The following is a 19,724-nucleotide window of genomic DNA, read 5'->3' on the forward strand; positions in this document are numbered from 1 at the left end:
GGATCCAAGAGCAAAGTTCCTGTTTTCACAAAGTTTACAAAGTTGGAAGAGTATTTCAAGTAAAGTATATGGCAAATTAGGAAGTGCTAAGTGGTATAGAGAAAAACACAGGAGCTGCACAGAGTGTGTACGGGGGGACGGGAGCTTCCAATTCTAAATAGGTGAGCAAGGAGAACCTCGTATTTGAGTAAAGACCCGAGGAGCCTGAGAGAGCGAGCCAGGCGGTCACCTAGGGGAGATACCCAGGCGAGAAGCAGCAAGCGTCACATAACCAGAAGCTGCAACAGACCAACGGGTGCCCAGGGCTGGGGGAGCGAAATTCCTGCAAGTTAAAAGCGCTTCCCACGCAAAGTTTAGCGGCCCTCCTGCCACCAGCGATTTAACCCACCAATTTCAGCTTAAGTCTCCTCCGCCGTGCGGTGCTTTCTCTGCCCCGCCGTATCACACGGACCAAGCCAGTCTGCCATTAGTGCGCGGCGGCAGGTGGGCGGGCCTGCTGTCGCTCCGCCCCGTAACCCGCGCGCTTGCGGAGGGAAGGCCAAAGGTCAGAGGTTGTGGAGCTGTCATGGCGGCCCTGTGTCGGACCCGTGCTGTGGCTGCCGAAAGCCATTTTCTGCGAGTGTTTCTCTTCTCCAGGCCCTTTCGGAGTGCAGGCACTGAGAGTGGCTCTGAGAGCGAGAGCTCCGATTCTAAGGAGCCTAAGACCCGCCCAGGCGGCTTCGCGAGTGCGTTGGAGCGGCACTCGGAGCTACAGCGGAAGGCAGAGGTGAGGCGGCTGAGGCGTCCCAGGAGCTACGCTAGTGACGCGGTGGGCGGGGTCGGGAGTCGAGGCGGAGTCCCGCGCAAGGAGCGTTTGCGGGATTCCCGGGAGGGTCGCGGATTTGGGGCGTGTTGTGGCCCAGCGGCTGGCCACTAGGATCAGAGCGTGTGGTTGGTGTTTTTCTTCCATTGGTTGTACTTTTATGCGCTACTCACGTGCTGGACCGGCTCTGTCCACACTCCTTCGCGCGCCTCTTCCTGGGGCGAGTGCTGGTGGGAGGGATACCAATGGAGACCGCTGCCATTGAGCTGGTCTAGGGCGACTCCTGGGATTCGGAGGCGATTGGACTCACCTGGGAGCGGCAGAGCTCTGCTCGATCGTGTTGTACACCGTCACTCCACCATGGTGCGTGGTGTCTGTCGCATAAGCCTCTTAATACACATTAATTCAATAGCTAGGTGAATGAGAGAATTACTGTCTGAACTTGGGCAAATGGTTTAACGTGTCAGCGTTTCACTTTCCTTTTCTGTAAATGATCTCTTTTTTAAAAAATAAAGTTTCCATCTGCCTCAGCCAATGCTTTTGTGAAATACCATAAAATTATAGATAAATGAAGAGGATGAAATAAACTAGACTACAAACCTGAGTACTTTTTAATACTAGATTCAGAAGACAGGAAATTGAATTATATAAAAATAAACTCATTTTTTGTGTTTATCTCCTTGTGGAGCAGTACCAAACAGTTAAGACTGACAATGTCCTGTATTATAGGGTCATTTTAGTAGTAATTAGTATCAGAATTTTCCTAAAACTCGAGGATTAGAAGAAGTCTAGCGTATTCGTTTTCTATTTTCTGTTGTAACAAATTACCACAGATTTAGTAGCTTAAAACAACAAGGAAATTTATTTATTTTTTTTTTAGGGTTGCGAGGAGTCTGATGTGGTGAGACATGGGGCTAAAATCAAGGTGTTGACAGAGTTGTGTTTCTTTTTATGGGTTCTTGGGACAACGTGTTTCCTTGCCTGTTTCAGCTTGTGGAGGCCTGTGACTTCTCCTCTGCCTCCCTCTTCTTTTGAGGTTCCTTGTGATTACATTGGGCCTTCCCAGATAATCCAGGATAATCTCCCTATTTTAAGGTCAGCTGAGTAGCAACCTTAATTCCACATGCAGTTTAATTCCCCTCTGCTATGGAAGGGGAATTTGTATTTACAAATTCTAGAGATTAGGATGTGGACATCATTAGGGGGCATTATTCTGTCTACCATACTAGGAGAGATCATAAAATCTCAACAGAATAGCTATAACTGATCTGAAGCCACCTAAGGGCATAGGTTTTAGATTCATCCATGACATAGTGCTTTGAGGCTTAAGAGCAATAAGGTAGGAAACATGTAGATATAGTTCAGTGCTCCTCCAGATATTTGTATAGGGAAGGAATTTCCCCCTTTTTCACCTTCTAACATTTCTCACTCTCACTCCACTCTTGTGCACACCATATTCCAAGCACTTGCAGAACCCCCCAGAAAATAATTCTTAATTACTGAACTAATTGTGGCAAGAGTGAAAATTGTAGCATCACATGTATAGTAAGTGAAACTCAAAGATATCTCTCATACTTTGCAGCTTCACGTGGTAATCAGTAATAAATGTTTGTTTAATGAAGGAAACAACCAAGGAGTTTAAGAGTAACCAGTATTCCTTTTCTTTTCTTTCCTAAGACAGTTCTAATTGGGCTGTTCAGTTTTTTAGGAGGAGACTGGGGTGTTTCCTGTCAGCCCCAGCACATCCGTTAGATTTGTTCAGTCTAGCTCTAACTGAAGTCTGCCTGGGCAGTTGTTCTCCACCTAGCACAGTTGGGAAAATGTTACTCTACTAGATGGAAGTAAATATGTTTCATTTATGGTGTGGGTTCACCGGTTTCTTGTTCACATTTTTTTGACATCTTGGTTTAATGGAAATTAAACCAATGGAAATTCCCTGAGAAGGAAAGTATCAGGAGGCTCGGTTATAGTGTCCCTTCAACAAATTTGCTTTGAAGCATGTAGGGTTAGATGGACCCCTTTACCATTTCCTAGTTGATAACCACTGATTCCAGTTGCTCCCTGGTCCGGGTCATCGCACACACTGCCAACCAAGTTATCTGTCTACAATTGGACACCTCAGACTTTATGAGGCGATTTTTTTTCTTTCCTTGAGAATCCTGTAAACCTTTATTCATACTGCCTGCAAGATTAAATATGCAATAGTACATCTCTCTGTCATGGCATCAGAGGCCTGCCATCATTCAGGACCCTACCTGGCACAGAGGTTAAAAGCTTAGGCTCAGTTCCAGGCTGCCAGGATCCATCTTTCTAGCTGAGTGACTTTGGGCAACTTATTTAGCCTATCTGAGTTTGCTCTCTTATTCAAAGTGGAGATAATACTCTAACTGTAGTTACTGGGAAGTTTACATGAAATAATACATTTAAAGTGCTCTCCATACAGTGACTGGTGCAGAGTAAGCTTTTACTCAGTACATTTTAGCTTTTATGTGGCCCCAGCCAGCGATTTTTCCTCTAGCCTTCTGCTTTCTGAGGAATAGTTTCATGAAGGTGTTTCCAGAACTGTACAGTCCTTTGAATGAACTCCCACTATTTTCTTAAATAATTAGTAATAAGCTTTATTTTATTTTTAGAGGCAGGGTCTTGCTCTGTTGTCAAGGCTAGAGTGCAGAGGTACAGTCATAGTTCACTGCAGCCTGGAACACCTGGGCTCAAGTGATCCTCCTGCCTCAGTCTCCCAAGGTGCTGCGATTACAGGTGTGAGCCACTGCCTCCAGCCCAGTGATAAACTCTAATTTATCAAGCTGTATAAGTTTATTAGTTGTAATAGGTGTACCACACTAGTGGTGGATGTTGATAATGGAGGAGACTATGAATGTGTGCATGCAGGGGGTGTATAGGATATCTCTGTACTGTCCTCTCAATTTTGCTGTGAACCTAAAACAATTATAAAAATTTCTCTCTCTCTCTCTCGTTTTTTTTTTTTTTTAAGAGACAAGGTCTTGCTCTATCACCCATGCTGGAGTGCAGTGGTGGGATCATAGCTCACTGTAACCCCTGAACTCCTGGGCTCAATCGATTCTCCCACCTCAGCCTCCCAAAGTGTTGAGATTACAGGCATAAGCCATTGTGCCCTGCCTTAAAGTTTCTTTTTTTGAAACAATGCATATAAGATATTATTTAAAAATGTAAGTAGGTATGTGCTTCAACTAGAGGTCGAGTTGTGCCATTCAAAGAAAAGATAAAATCAAAGTTTTCACGTCAAAGAATCCAAAACTAAACAAACAAAAACCTTGCACAGGTCATTCTGTTTAATCCCAAATTTAAGAACATTTGTAATTACTAGTGTGTTAATTTATAGTGTGAGAGTAACATGTGACACATCAGAATAAAGTTTTTTCTGACTTTCCCCCTCAGTGGATTGTACATTTCAGGAAGGCAGAGACCTTGTCTCTCTTATTCTGTTAAGTTCCCAGCTCCTAGCACAGTGCTTGATTGATAGTGGGCACTCAGTAAATATTTGCCAAAATGTGTGAATGAATGAGTAGTACACATAGTGTATATTTTAACTTCAGTTACACCTGGTCTGTCTTTGAATTGTGATCTATGTGTGACTGCTCACAGTTATACAAGTGAGAATAGAACAAGCTCGAGTATGTCAGAGGGATGTGCCTCTCCAGAGTAATACTTGAGTAAAAATAAGTGTAAGAGTAATAAGAAAACTGAAACTACCACATTAGTTTTAATTTTAGTGTTTATTGGAAGTTTTTTGTGCTTTCCTAACATATTTATGATGAGGAATATGAGCAATTGTTAGGTGTTAATGGGGATTCAACTTGTAAAAAAACTCTTCACTCTTGTAAGTTTCTGAATCTATTTAATTGAAGAATATACTGAGATTATAAGATGAATAAATACTATTTGTGTGATTAGGATTTTTGAAAAAAAATTAAACTACTTGGTTTTTTTGTTTTGTTTTGTTTGTTTCTTTCTTTTTTGTGGGGGGGGGGGGACAGAGTCTTCCTCTTGCTTGGGCTAGAGTGCCGTGGCGTCAGCCTAGCTCACGCCAACTCACAGCAACCTCAAACTCCTGGGCTCAAGCGATCCTCCTGCCGCAGCCTCCTGGGTAGTTGGGACTACAGGTGTGGACCACCATGCCTGGCTTTCTTATTTTAGTTGCCTGGCTAATTTCTTTCTATTTTTAGTAGAGACGGGGTCTTGCTCTTGGTGAGGCTGGTCTCGAACTCCTGACCTCAAGCGATCCTCCCTGAGTGCTAGGATTACAGGCCTGAGCCACCACGCCTGGCTTAAGCTAATTGTTTATAGATTATAAAAGTAACATGTTTACTTTAGAAAGAAAATTTAAATAATACTGAAGGTTATTATGTGAAATGTAAAAGCTCCCTTTCCCTTTTTCTCACTTTCTGAAGGCTGGAGAGTGTTTTTTTTTAGCATATCTCCAGAGTTTTATGTATACATACATATAAATATAAGCTAAATATTTATATATGTACATATATACTTAAAAACATACAAATTGGTTCATACTATGAGTACTATTTTGAATTATATTACTATTTAAGAGTGTAAACTCTAGATTCAGATAATCTTGGTTTCAGTCTTGGTTCTCCTACAATTTACTAGCTGCTTCCTTGAAAAATTTACTTAATATCTTTGTATCTCCTTTTCCTTTTTTATGAAAGGAAACCATATGTCATGGGATTATGAAATTAAATGAATCATTGTTTAAACACTTAACATAAGTGCCTGATATTTAATAAGCACTTAGTATATTTTAGTGGCTGCTGCTGAAAATTGCTGTTTTCACTTTAGCATATATGACTTTGAGTATTTTACTTTATCATTATGTATACCTCTTTATAAAAATATTTGGTTGTTATTCCATGATGTGGATGTTGCATAATTTATGTAACCAGAAAGACCTTCATTAATGAGCTTTTTAGGTTGTTCCTGTTTTTTTGCCTACCACAGACAATGTTACAGTGAACATTTATGTTTTTTACATACTTAATGGGAGTATATTTGTAGGATCTGTGTTGGGTAAAAGTATATATACAATTTGAATTTTGATAGATATAGCCTGTTTATGCTAAACTCCCACTTAGTACAATGCCTGTTTTTTCACTCCCTTAATCAATAGAAGGGGCATAATAGGTAGATTTTCTTGATACTGGTCAACCAAAACAAGATACACAATTTAGAAACTGGTGGCCAGGCCTGGTGGCTCATACCGGTAATCCTTGCACTTTAGGCAGCCAAGGCTGGAGGATCGTTTGAACTCAGTAGTTAGAGACTAGCCTGAGCAAGAGGGAGACCCCATCTCTACTAAAAATAGAAAAATTAGCCGGGCATGGTGGTGGGCGCCTGTAGTCCCAGCTACTCAGGAGGCTGAGGGAGGAGGATCGCTTGAGCCCAGGAGTTTGAGGCTGCAGTGAGCTATGATGATGCCACTGCACTCAGGGTGATGGAGTGAGACCCTGTCTCAAAAAAAAAAAAAAAAGATTGGAAATTGGGGTTATTATCCCTCAGTTTTTGATTTTTATCATAACTTTGTTCATATTTTGTTACTTCATAATAAAGGAATGCTATTAATTTGAACTCATAAATTACACTTACAGTAACAAAATACATTTACGATGTATATATTGGGATTCTATGTAAGATTACATTTGTAAAATGGCTTCTGCTTAAAAATATTTTTGAAGATAAAGCTGGCTGTTCCCTAAACAAATCATTATTTCTTTACTCTTTACCCTGGAATTAGCTTCCTTGCCTGCAAATTCCATTGTAAAAATCACCTCTTCTATTAGGCCTTTCTGATCTCACCAACTAGGTGAAATTCTTTTTGGATGTCCTGAGGCTTTGTTTTATACTACCTTTGTGGTATACCTGCACGTCTAAGTTATATTAAAGTCATTTGTGAACCTACTTTATCCTGTGTTCTAGCTGTAGTTCCAGGAGATGAGGGGTCATTTTTTATTCGACTCTTTTTCATCCCTTGTACATCCGATGCTTTACACACAAGTAGGGATTGAATATACATTTGTTGATATAAGTTGGAATAAAATTTAGTTTGATGGTTGAATAATTATAAATGAAAAATAACATCTCAGATTGCCTATTATTGGATTTAAAAATATGTATATATGGTGAAGAAAGTTCAAGTTTTATCCATTGATTTAATTCTTACGGTCCCTTAAAGTACAGACTTATATATGTGGACCCCAGAAATAAATGATGTTCAGTAGGAGCCCTCCCCGGTAAATTTCCCTTATGAAGAACTTTCACCTGTAGCCAGGAATTTAATCAAGGGCAGTGAATCTTGAAATCTTTATCCTGATATTTCACTGAGGTTGCTAGTTAAAGGGAACTCAAATCTAAATGACCTGTAATGCCATTGTTCTATGTGGAGGTTGTAGGTTCCATTCTTATTCCATGCTCACTTATTTACTTCTCTTTTAAAAGTAGTAGTTCATTAAATTTAATAATGGTTTATGACGATCTCTTCACCTAGTTCTTTTTTTTTTAGGGTAGGGACCAAGTCCTATTTATTTTTGTAACTAACGCGCACATATTTATGTATAGAAGACTTGGTAAATGTTTGCTAATGATATATTTTAAGTCAGATACCTTTTTCTCTCCTTTTTCAAAAATATTTTGAAACCTTAATCCCTCTTATGTCAGTTAGACAATATAGATTTGTGGAAATCTGTTAAACTGATTGGCAGCTGTGCCATAGCATATAACCCATCTCATAGTCACAAGGTGGCAGTAGTTGAGCAAAGAATTGGTTTTTCTGCTTCATGAATACTACTATTTCTTAACAGTAGAGGGGGGCATATCACTTTTCATCATGTTGAAAAAATGGTTTTCAGAGAGTTTTGAGAGTCACGCAGTAGAACATTTTACTATTGGAGCTTATTTATTTAGAATACTGATTTCACCTTATTTTAGAAATTAGCTTAGATTGCATGCAAATATTTTTTAAAATGTTAGTTTTCACTTTTTCATGAATATTTCTTAGTGATACTTTATTTCAAAATACTAGAATATTTCAGAAGAAGCTTATTTAAAATCAGATGTTTAGTCCTTTCAGAATACTGAACAAATAAAAAATATAGACTTTTATTTATTTTCATATAAGAGGAAAATTCCCTTTTAGTTTAAGTTTTGAGTCCACTAAATTCATATACTGTAGTAGCAAAATTATATAGTTTTACTTAACCCTTTGTTTTCTTACCAGTGTTACAACTTTAAAAATTATATTAGTGTTTTAAAAACTATTTTATATGTAAAGAAATGTTGAAAAATGTTTCTGGTTTTAACCATGATGCCAGCCTATTGTTACCTTCCAGAATTCTAGGAGAGCTATCTCTGAGTCAGTAATAAAAATCTTCTGAAATGTTTAGTTTCACAGTGGGGTCTCACATTTTCAAAGCTTATTTTGAGGAAATGCCCAGTTAATATAAAAACAATGAAAGAATAAATTGAAGTAAATAGAATTCTCTGGAGAAAGTAGGTTTTTGTCAATGCTTATCATATGCTTATAAGCAGTACTATACATTTCTTAAAAGAAGAGATACATATATTCTGTATATATTTTGTTTTGTGGATGGTCATATGATCTGATCATACCTAATCAGACTGTTATGGTTTCCCAAGTCAGCATTAGCTTTCACTGTTTGTAGATCTTTCTTAACTTTCATTTTTGCTCAGAAATCTCACTTGCATTTTTTAATATTTAGGTTTTGGGTTTTTTTTTAAAAAAGGTTACTATATGTCAAATTTTTCTCTTTTGATTGCATTCATTTTTATAACATGATTATGGCACTTAAGTTTGTTTTTATCTATTGTCATTAAATAGCAGAGGAAATAAGGGAAACTAAACATATTTGAGTCAAGTCTGGTTTGTGGGGATTTGGGAATAAAATTAAACAGTCGTATTCAGTTTGGGTTTTGCCTCCCTTTTTAAAGCTTTAGGGACTCTGCTGTTGGCAACTGCCAGGCAATCGGTAGTGGACTCAATCCAGGAATTGGCAGCTCAGCAAGTTGCCTGACCTCCAGCCAGGGCTAAAAAGTTGAGATGTTTGGGTTTTTCCAAGAGAGATAAGTGCACACTGGGAGCAGGGTGTCACTGGGGCAGAGAGTAGATTATTTATCCTACAGAAATGAAAACTTACATTCAAATCAAAACCTGTACACAGATGTTCATAGCAACTTCAACTGTAATAGCCAAAAACTGAAAACAACCCAGATGTCCTTCAGCTGGTGAATGATTAAACAAGCTGTGGCACATCTTTACCAGGGAATACTACTTAGCGATAAAAAGTAATGAGCAATTAATTGATAGATGCAACAACTTGAATGACTCTCAAGGGAATTATGCTGAATGAAAAAAATAGCCAGTCCCAAAGGGTTACATATTATGTGATTTCATTTGTATGACATTCTTGAAATGATAAAATTGTAGAGATGGAGAACAGATCAGTATTTTCTAAAGAGTTAGGGATGAGAGAGAGGTAGAAGGGAGGTAGGGAGTTATAAAAGGACAACAGGGAGGATCCTTGTGGTGATGAAACTATTTTGTATCTTGACTGTGGTGGCAAATACAAGAACCTATACATATGATAAAATTGCATTGAATTAAATATACAAGTGAGCACATGTAAAACTGGTGAAATATGAGTAAGATCAGTAGATTGTATCAATATCCATTTCCTAGTTGTGATATTATATTATATATTATACTCTTATAAGGTGTTACCCTTGGCGGGACTAGGTAAGGGTGCTGAGGATCTCTGTTTTACTTCTTACAATTGCATGTGACTCTACAATGATTTCAGAATAGAACGTTAGTTTTAAAAAAAAAAAAAGGATCATTTCACTAGTCTGTTGAGCCCAGCATTGGTAAGACCAAAAGCATGAGCCCATTACCCCATGTTATTTTCCTGTAAAATGATGTTTTTGGTTAGAAGCAGTGCTGTGTGGAATACCAAGAAAGCTAGAATAGCTGAAAGTAAAGTTCCACGTCTACCTGCGTACCTTAGCCTTTAGTTAGACAACTTCTGTCTTATTAGAAACCTTAAAGGTATCCCTTGGTCCTAGGTTGTGTCTGTCTCCCACTCTCCCCTCCAGCATTTGGCTCACATATGAGGAGTAGGGTGGGGGAAAGGCACTGATTATCCAGTCTTCTTTTTAACTGTATTTTTCCCTAGCATAATTATTCTCCTATTAGCCTACACCTCTATGACAGAGATTTCTAAATTTTTTTGATCATGCCCTTTCATTAAGAAATTTTTAAGCACATGTTCTAATATTTACTTTAAAAATATATATGTACTATAATGCTATTTTTGTATACATTTTAAAACAAAAACATTTTAAAGGTGAAATAAAAAAATAGAAATTCCAGTGTTCTCTTCATTTGTCCTATAGGTTACCTCCTCCTATGGAGATTAGCACTCTTTCATACAACCTGACCCTCTTTCCTTCAGGCCTGCTGTGTAGATTTGTATTCCTTGGCCCCATGTCTCCTATGTCTTTTTTATAAAGTCTCACCTTTAACCTTCTCTACAAGTATTTCTTGCTTGCTTTCTTGATTTCTCTTGATAATACTGCTTCCCTTTTGGCCTCCCCTAGTATAGGTTGTGATGGGTCTCAAGACTAAGAAAAGAAAAGGAGTCATCTTGGTTCTTGTTTCTCTGTACCATTTCAGACTACTATTCTATTGGAAATACTTTTAAAAGGCTCCTTGATAGAAATCTTCTCAATTCTTTCCATTTTTTCTTCAGCATCTGGCTCACAGCTTTTCTCTTTTCCTCTTCACACTTACCCTTTTCATTGACTTCAGCATTTACATTCATGACTTCTGTCAATAATTTGGCCACGTAGTCTTTTGTATATTGACCTTACATCCTACAACCTTGCTGTAATTACTTATTAGTTCCAGAAGTTTTCCTGTTGATTCTTTTGGATTTTCTACATAGATCATCATGCTGTCTGTGAAAAAAAGAGTTTTTATTTCTTCCTTCCCAATCTGTATACCTTTTATTTTTATTTTTTTGTTTTATTGTGTTGGCTAGGACTTCCAGGACAATGTTGAAAAGCAGTGAGGAGAGGGGACATCCTTGCCTTGTTCCTGAGCTTAGTAGAAAAGCTTCAAGTTTCTCACCATTAAGTATGATATTAGGTGTAGGTTTTTTGTAGATATTCTTTATCCAGTTGAGGAAGTTCCCCTCTATTCCTAGTTTACTGAGAGTTATCATGAATAGGGTGCTTTTTCTGCAACTATGGATATGGACATGTGATTTTTCGTCTTTAATTGACTGATGTGGTGGATTACGTTAATTTTTTTTTTTTTTAAGACAGAGTCTCATTCTGTTGCCCCGGGAAGAGTGCAGTGGTATCATCATAGTGCACTGCAGCCTCAAACTCCTGGGTTTAAGTGATGCTCCTGCCTCAGCCTCCCAAGTTTCAGGGACTATAGGTGCCTGCCACCATGACCTGCTAATTTTTCTATTTTTAGTAGAGACAGGGTCTTGCTCTTGCTCATGCTAGTCTCTAACTCCTGAGCTGAAGCAATCCTCCAGCCTTGGCCCCCCAGAGTGCTAGGATGAGCCACCGCACCCAGCCCCCATTAGCTGATTTTTAAATGCTGAACCTGGCATCAATCCCACTTGGTTGTGGTATAATTCTTTTTATATGTTGCTGGATTTGATTTGCTAATATTTTTGTTGAGGAATTTTGTATCTGTGTTTATGAGAGATATTGGTCTATAGTGTTCTTTTCTTGTAATGTCTTTGTGTGGTTTTGGTATTAGGGTAATGCTGGCCTTATAGAATGAATTAGGAAGTATTTTCTATGCTTCTATTTTCTGAAAGAGATTATAGGGAATTGGTATAATTTCTTCCATAAAGTTTTGGTAGAATTCACCAGTGAACCCATGTGGACCTGGTGCTTTCTGTTTTAGAAGTAAATAAATTATTAATTCAATTTCTTTAATAGATATAGGCTTATGCGGGTTGTCTATTTCTTCTTGTGTGAGTTTTAGCAGATTATGTCTTTCAAGAAATTGGTCCATTTAATCTGAGTTATCATATTTATTGGTATGGAGTTGTTTGTAATATTTCTTTATTATCTTTCTGGTGTCCATGGGATCTGCAGTGATGTCTGTCCTCTCTTTCATTTTTGATATTAGTAGTTTGTGTCTTCTCTCTTTTTTTTTTTTCTTAGCCTGGCTAAAGGGTTATCAATTTTATTGATCTTTTCACAGAACCAGCTTTTGGTTTTGTTGATTTTTCTGTATGGATTTCCTATTTTTAACTTCATTGCTTTCTGCCCTAATTTTTATTATTTTTTTTTTTCTTCTACTTACTTTGGATTTAATTTACTCTTTTTTTCCTAGTTTCCCAAGGTGGAAGCTTAGGTGATTGATTTTAGAGCTTTCTTCTTTTCCAGTATATGCATTCGATGCTGTAAATTTCCCTCTAAGCACTGCTTTCACTGTATCCCACAAATTTTGATGTTATGTTCCCATTTTCATTTAGTTCAGAGTATTTTTAAGTTTCTCTTGAGATTTCTTCTTTGACCCTCCTGTGATTTAGAAGTGTATTGTTTACTTTCCAAATATTTTGGGATTTTTGAGCTATCTTTCTCTTACTGATTTCTGATTTAATTCCATTGTGATCTGAAAGCAGACATTGCATGATTTCTATTCCTTTACATTTGTTAAGGTATGTTTTATCATCCAGAATGTGGTCTATTTTGGTGAATGTTTCATGTGAGCTTGAGAAGAATATGTGTTCTGTTTTTGGGTGAATTAGTCTATAGATGTTCATTATATCCAGTTGGTTTATGGTGTTGTTGAGTTCAAGTATATCCTTACTCATTTTTTGCTTGCTAGATCTGTCCAGTTCTGATAGAGGGGTGTTAAAGTCTCCAGCTGTAATAATGGATTTATCTATTTCTCCTTGCAGTTTTATCAGTTTTTGCCTCGTATATTTTGAATGTTGTTAGGCACATACACATTAAGGATTGTTAAATCTTCCCTTTATCACTAACAAATTGTTTATCATGGACAAACTGTTACCTGCTATATCAGTTAAGAATAAGAAGGATAAAAGTTTTTATTTTACTTTCACTTATTCTTTCTCTGATGTTCTTTTATGTTGATCTGAGTTCTGACCTTTATACTTTTCTTCTCTCTAAAGAATTTCTTTAAACATTTCTTGCAAGACAGGTCTACTGGCAACATATTCCCTCAATTTTTGTTTGTCCAAGAAAATCTTTATTTCTCTTTCACTTTTTTTTTTGAGACAGAGCCTCACTCTATCATCCCAGGTAGAGTTTAGTGGTGTCATCGTAGCTCACTGCAACCTCAAACTCCTGGGCTTAAGTGATGCTTCTGCCTCAGCTTCCCGAGTAGCTGGGACTACAGGTGCACCCTACCATGCCTAGCTAATTTTTCTTTTTTTTTTTTTTTTTTTTTTTGAGACAGAGTCTCACTCTGTTGCCCAGGCTAGAGTGAGTGCCGTGGCGTCAGCCTAGCTCACAGCAACCTCAAACTCCTGGGCTCAAGCGATCCTCCTGTCTCAGCCTCCCGAGTAGCTGGGACTACAGGCATGCACCACCATGCCCGGCTAATTTTTTCTATATATATATTTTAGCTGTCCATATAATTTCTTTCTATTTTTAGTAGAGATGGGGTCTCGCTCTTGCTCAGGCTGGTCTCGAACTCCTGAGCTCAAACGATCCGCCCACCTCGGCCTCCCAGAGTGCTAGGATTACAGGCGTGAGCCACCGCGCCCGGCCATGCTAATTTTTCTATTTTTAGTAGAGATGGGGTTTCACTCTCTCAGGCTGGTCTCGAACTCCTGACTGAACTCAAGCCATCCACCAGCCTCAGCCTCCCAGAGTGCTAGGATTATCGGTGTGAGCCATCACAGCCAGCCTGCCTTCACTTTTGAAAGATAATTTCTCAGGGCACAGAATTCTAGGTTGGCTTTTTTTTTTTTTTTTTTCACTTAACACTTTAGCTATTTCACTGTCTGCTTGCTTATGTGGTTTCTGAGGAGAAGTTGGATGTAATTCTTATCTTTGCTCCTCTATAGATAAGATGTCCCCGCCTACAGCGTCTTTTAGGATATTTTTCTTTATCTTTGATTTCCTATGGTTTGAGAATGATACTGTATGCCTATGTGGAGTGTTTTGGGCATTTATCCTGCTTGGTGTTCTCTGAGCTTCCTGGATTTGTGGTTTGGTGTCTGATATTAATTTGGGGGAATTCTTAGTTATTATTGTTTCAAATATTCTCCTTTCTCTCTCTCTTTTCCTTCTGGAATTCTCATGTGCAGCTTTTACCTTTTGTAGTTGTCTCAAACTTCTTGGATTTTTTTTTTTTAAGTTTTTTTTCTCTTTGCTTTTTAGTTTTGGCAGTTGCTGTTGAGATATCCTCAAAGTCAGAGATTCTTTCCTCTGCTGTGTTCAGTCTACCAGTAAGCCCATCAAAGGCATTGTTCATTTCTGTTACAGTGTTTTTGATCTCTAGCATTTCTTTTTGATTCTTACCTACAGTTTCTATCTTTCTGCTCACATTGCCCATCTGTTCTTGCATCTTGTCTACTTTATTTACCAGAGCCCCTAGCATCTTAATCATTGTATTAGATTCCTGGTTTGATAATTCCAATACCCTGCCAGATTTAAGTCTGGTTCTGATGTTTACTGACTCTTCAGACTATTTTTTGCCTTTTAGTATGTCTTGTAATTTTCTCTTCATAGCTGGACATGATTTGCTGGGTAAAAGGAATTGCTGTAAATGGGCCTTTAGTAATATGGTGATAAGGTGTTGGGGGAGGAAAGGTATTTCTATAGTCCTCTGAGCAGGTCTCAGGCTTTTAGTGAGCCTCAGGACAGTGAACTTTTCAGTTGTTTCCTCCCTTTTGATGGGACAGGATGGTAGAGCCAGCTAGAGTTGGGTTTTCCCTTCCCCCAGGTCACTAGGCTCTGATAAAACCCCAGCAGGTTAGGCTTTCCTGAGAACAGACCTTGTCCGAGTCTGGTGTATTTCAGATGGTTCCGTTTCCCCTCTCCTTGCCTGAAGTGCATGGGGATTTTTCCCCTGTATTCATTGTGAGAACCAGGTTGAGCTCCTGGAGATAAAACTCATAAAAATGTAGGAGCCCTCAATGACTAGATCGCCCTGGAGTTTTTAACTTTCAGACATGTCCACACTAAGCCTCCAGCAATTCAGCAGTTATAGTTCCATCCTATAAGTAGGATTCCCTACCTCGTCACTGGTTCCCAGAGAGGCTTGTGCTTGGGGGTTTCTGCTTCAACCAGCAGTTCTCTGCCTTGTCTCTCCAAATTTAGGGGCAGCAGTTTGCCCTGTGACCTTCCTATCTCTCAGATAGATCTAAGAAGAGTTGTTGATTTTTCAGTTTGTTCAGCTTTTTACTTGTTGAGAAGACATGGCAACTTCTATCTTCTTACATGCTGAAACCAGAAGTCACCACACAGTTTTTCAGTATCATATTCTAAGACCTTCATTTCCATTTTCTTTCACTTGCAGGTATACCATAATTTGTACATCATTATTACTTATTTTTTTTAAGCTTTCCCCATCAGCTGTAAAACATCATTATCCCTTAGAACTATCTTATCTTCAAATTCTCAAACTGTTTCTTGGACCACAGTTTTACCCTCATCATGTTCTCCAATTTCTTTTTTAAATTTTATTTTTTAGAGACAGGGTCTTACTATGTTGCCCAGCCTGGATTTGAACTCCTAGGCTCAAGTGATCCTTCCGCCTCATCCTCCCAAGTAGCTGGTACTACAGGTGCGCCCACAGTGCCTGTCTCGTCTTCATACTTTTCTCTAACAGTCTGTCAACTTTTCTCCAGGTCTACTTTCCTTCGTACTCGGTCCAGAACCACTTGACAGCCATTCTAACATCCTAGAATTTCACTCCCTTAATGATTTGCCTTTTCTGCCATCCTAGAGCTCCCTTAACGTAACTTGCATTGCTCTGACACCTAGCCTACCACATGCTGCTGGGTCCTGTTAGTCCGGGGATTTTTAACCTTGGCACTGGTGACATTTTGGACCACATAATTCTTTGATGAGGGAGCTGTTGTGTGTATTGTAGAATATTTAGCAGCATCCCTGGCCTCTATACAATAGATTCCAGTAGCATCCCTAGTCATGCCAATCAAATACATCTCCAGACATTGCCAGATGTCTCCTGGGGGGTAAAATAGTCCTGGTTGAAAAGTACTAGATTAGTCTATAAAACTAATGGTGATGGTGTCTATAAAACTTGATGGTGACTGGGTCTGTAAGAAATTGATTAATTTTTTTTTAAAAGCTAACTTTTGGGGGTGCTTACCTTCAGGCACTGTTTGAGTGTTTTAGGTATGGTCATGAATTTATTCCTCACACCAACTCTGTAAGATAGGTATTAGTATTAACTCCACTTTATAAAATGAGTAAACAGAAACACAGGGTATTAAGTGCTTAGCCCCAGAGCTGGGAAGTGGTAAAGCCAAGATCTGAATTATGTGGCCAGACTTCAGAGTCTTCCTGTAGGAGCCTCCCCTTCTATTCTAGTCGGCACTAATTGTTTATGTGCTTGCTGCACAGCTGTCATTTTGATTGTTTTTTTTTTTATTTATTTATTTTATTATTATTTTTTTTTTGAGACAGAGTCTCACTCTGTTGCCCGGGCTAAAGTGCCATGGCATCAGCCTAGCTCACAGCAACCTCAAACTCCTGGGCTCAAGCGATCCTCCTACCTCAGCCTCCTGGGTAGCTGGGAATACAGGCATGCACCACCATGCCTGGCTAATTTTTTCTATATATATTTTCAGTTTTCTATATAATTTCTTTCTATTTTTTTAGTAGGGACGGGGTCTCGCTTTTGCTCAGGCTGGTCTCAAACTCCTGAGCTCAAATCATCCACCCTCTTCGGCCTCCCAGAGTGCTAGGATTACAGGCAGCCACCGTGCCCGGCCCATTTTGATTCTTTACTGCTTCTATGAGTCATCTATTGCTGCATAACAAGCTATTGCAAACTTAGTTCTCTAGACAATTCATTCCCTTCTTTTAGAGAAGAGGAAAAAAATCATATATATTTTTATCAGGGCAATAAATGCCTTAATACTAGGTATCATGCACTTGAGGTATTTTGGACTTCACAGAAGATTGACTGCCCTGCCTCTGTTCTTTTTAATTATTCCCCTTGTTTTCAGCTCGTCTTCTCATCTAGCCTTCTATTATTCCTGGCATAACTGAGCCCCGCACCTTTATGGAATTCTTCAGGATAAACTAGCTTTTTTTTCATCGCTTTCTCCTTCCTGCAGTTTCCTTCACTCTGCTTTGTTAATTACCACTCTTCTACATGCTTTCTGTCCGCTAGGAAGTGTATTTGTATGCTTTTGGTTTCCATCCTGTCCTCCTCAATATTGAGGGTTTATAATTTTTATATTTTTTTCATTCATTTGCCATCATTTAATGGGATTTCAAGAGGGAGAGAGATAAATGTACTTTGCCATCTTAAACCACTAATCCATTTATTTTAATAAAAGAACATTGTTATGAGCATAACATTTGTTGGTTATTGAAGATACAAAAGTTATTATAGCACAGTTAATAGAAGTGAGTCATTTTAAAATTACTTGTCAGAGAAGATGCATGTTGAAGGTTTTTTAATATGAAGTAAAGTATATATACCATTTCATTATTTTTGTTGTTACTGTTTAAATTAAAAGATGAAGCTGGGTAGGATGAGGGTTACACATTTTTAATGTGTAATACTTTATAAAATCCTTTTTCTATTTTAGAATATTTAAGAATTCCTACTAATTTAGAGTTGGAAGAAAATTTATAGGTATCTAATCCTTTCATTTACAATTGAGAAAACAGATCCAAAGAAGTTAAATGACTTATTCAAGATGTTTTAGCTATTGTTGGCTGAGCTGGTCATAGAACTCAGGTGTCCTAAGTATTTCTGTCATTCTGCTGTACTGTTTCCTTTAAGTTTGTTATGATTTTTTTTTATCTATTTTCCATCTTTTGCAGCAACTTTTATTTAAGAACCACTGTTCAGCATACCATGTAGCTTTGAATAACATATATGGTACTTGTGTAAAATGAAGTAGCTGGACTAGTCGATGTCTCATGTTTATTTTAGCACCAGTAGCCCCTTATTCCAAGCTATATATTAAATTTTTTCATATGCACAAAAGTTATTTTTATATATACATATATATGCTTAAGGTATATTAAAAATTTTAAAGTAATACATATTCTTTGTATTCTAGATTTTCTATAATAAATAGTATGAAGAAGAAAATAGTTCTATATTGACATTATTACAGATAGCATTTGGTGCTTTTCTTTTGAGGGATTTGTATCTCTATATAATATTACTATAAACGTATATAAATCTACGTTTGTATATAAATATGCACACTGTTATTTTTAAATATTTGCCAGATAGCCAACATTCTTTGAAATTTTACATAGGTTTATATTATAAACCCTAATACCTGCACAACTAAGCTTACTCTCTTACCTCTGCTTACTCTTCCCTTTCATCCATGCCTCCCCCTTTGCCTCACTTTCTGCAGCCACTTGGGTATCATGGCTTTGCTGTACTATTTGGTAAATGTTGTAGCCTTCTTCTGTATTCCAATGACCAATGCTTCAGTGTATGCCCTTTTTTAAAAAAAATAAATTTTATTGTGTATATTTAAGACATACAACATGGTGTTGTAAGATATATATATAGGCCGGGCGCGGTGGCTCACGCCTGTAATCCTAGCACTCTGGGAGGCCGAGGCGGGTGGATCGCTTGAGGTCAGGAGTTTGAGACCAGCCTGAGCAAGAGCGAGACCCCGTCTCTACTAAAAATAGAAAGACATTATATGGACAACTAAAAAAAAAAAAAAAAAAAAAAATCTATATTAGAAAAAATTAGCCGGGCATAGTGGCGCATGCCTGTAGTCCCAGCTACTCGGGAGGCTGAGGCAGGAGGATTGCTTGAGCCCAGGAGTTTGAGGTTGCTGTGAGCTAAGCTGACGCCACGGCACTCACTCTAGCCTGGGCAACAAAGTGAGATTCTGTCTCAAAAAAAAAAAAAAAAAAAAAAAAAGATATATATATAAATAGTTACTATAGTGGAACAGGTTAACATAGCCATCATTTTACACAAGTTACTTATTTTCCCTCCTGTGGCAAGAGCAGCTATAATCTACTCATTTAGCAAAAATCCTGAATGCAAAACACTATTATTAACTATAGTCCTTATTTTATACATTGGATCTTTTGACTTGTTCATTCTACACATTTGCTACTTTGTATCCTTTGACTTATAGTTCCCCATTTCCTCTCCCTAACCCCAACTTTGGTTAACCTCGGTTTTATTCTCTGTCTCTATGTATCTTTTTTTCCCTAAGATTCCACTTGTAAGTAAGATCATGCAATATTTTTCTTTCTGTGTCTGGCTTACTTCACTTAGCATGATGTCCTCTAAGTCCATCCATGTTGTGGCAAATGTCAAGATCACTTCCTTTTAAAAGGCTGAGTGATAGTCTATTATTTTTACATATACATGTATAATATATATATTTATGACAGTTTCTATGTTCATTTGTCCATTGATGGACACCTGTGTTTCCATATCTTGGCTATTGTAAATAGTGCTGCAGTGAACAGGGGAGTGCAGATATCTAGTGTAAGCCATTTATTACCTCTATCCTAGCTAATTGGAAGAGACTCTCAACGGTTGACTCTCTTTTCTTTTTTTTTTCTCCCTTTGGTCCATCTTGCATAGTGCTACCAAAGCATTGTGTTTTGTTTTGTTGAAACAAAGAACAAGTACTGTCACCTCATTGATTAGAAACTT

The 19,724-nt window shown here is 38.1% G+C and overlaps 1 protein-coding gene across 1 annotated transcript in view; it reads left to right on the forward strand.

Moving 5' to 3' along the window:
* The first annotated feature begins 516 nt into the window (after positions 1-516).
* The window catches only part of MRPS28 (mitochondrial ribosomal protein S28), a 97,654-nt gene continuing 78,446 nt past the window's right edge, over positions 517-19,724 (forward strand). The window contains exon 1 of the mRNA XM_069465512.1: positions 517-766. Coding sequence (XP_069321613.1) covers positions 566-766 — 201 coding nt within the window. The 5' untranslated portion in view covers positions 517-565. The remainder of the gene's footprint in view (positions 767-19,724) is intronic.

Source organism: Eulemur rufifrons, chromosome 3, assembly GCF_041146395.1.
Source record: "Eulemur rufifrons isolate Redbay chromosome 3, OSU_ERuf_1, whole genome shotgun sequence".
In the NCBI taxonomy this organism is placed as follows: domain Eukaryota; kingdom Metazoa; phylum Chordata; class Mammalia; order Primates; family Lemuridae; genus Eulemur; species Eulemur rufifrons.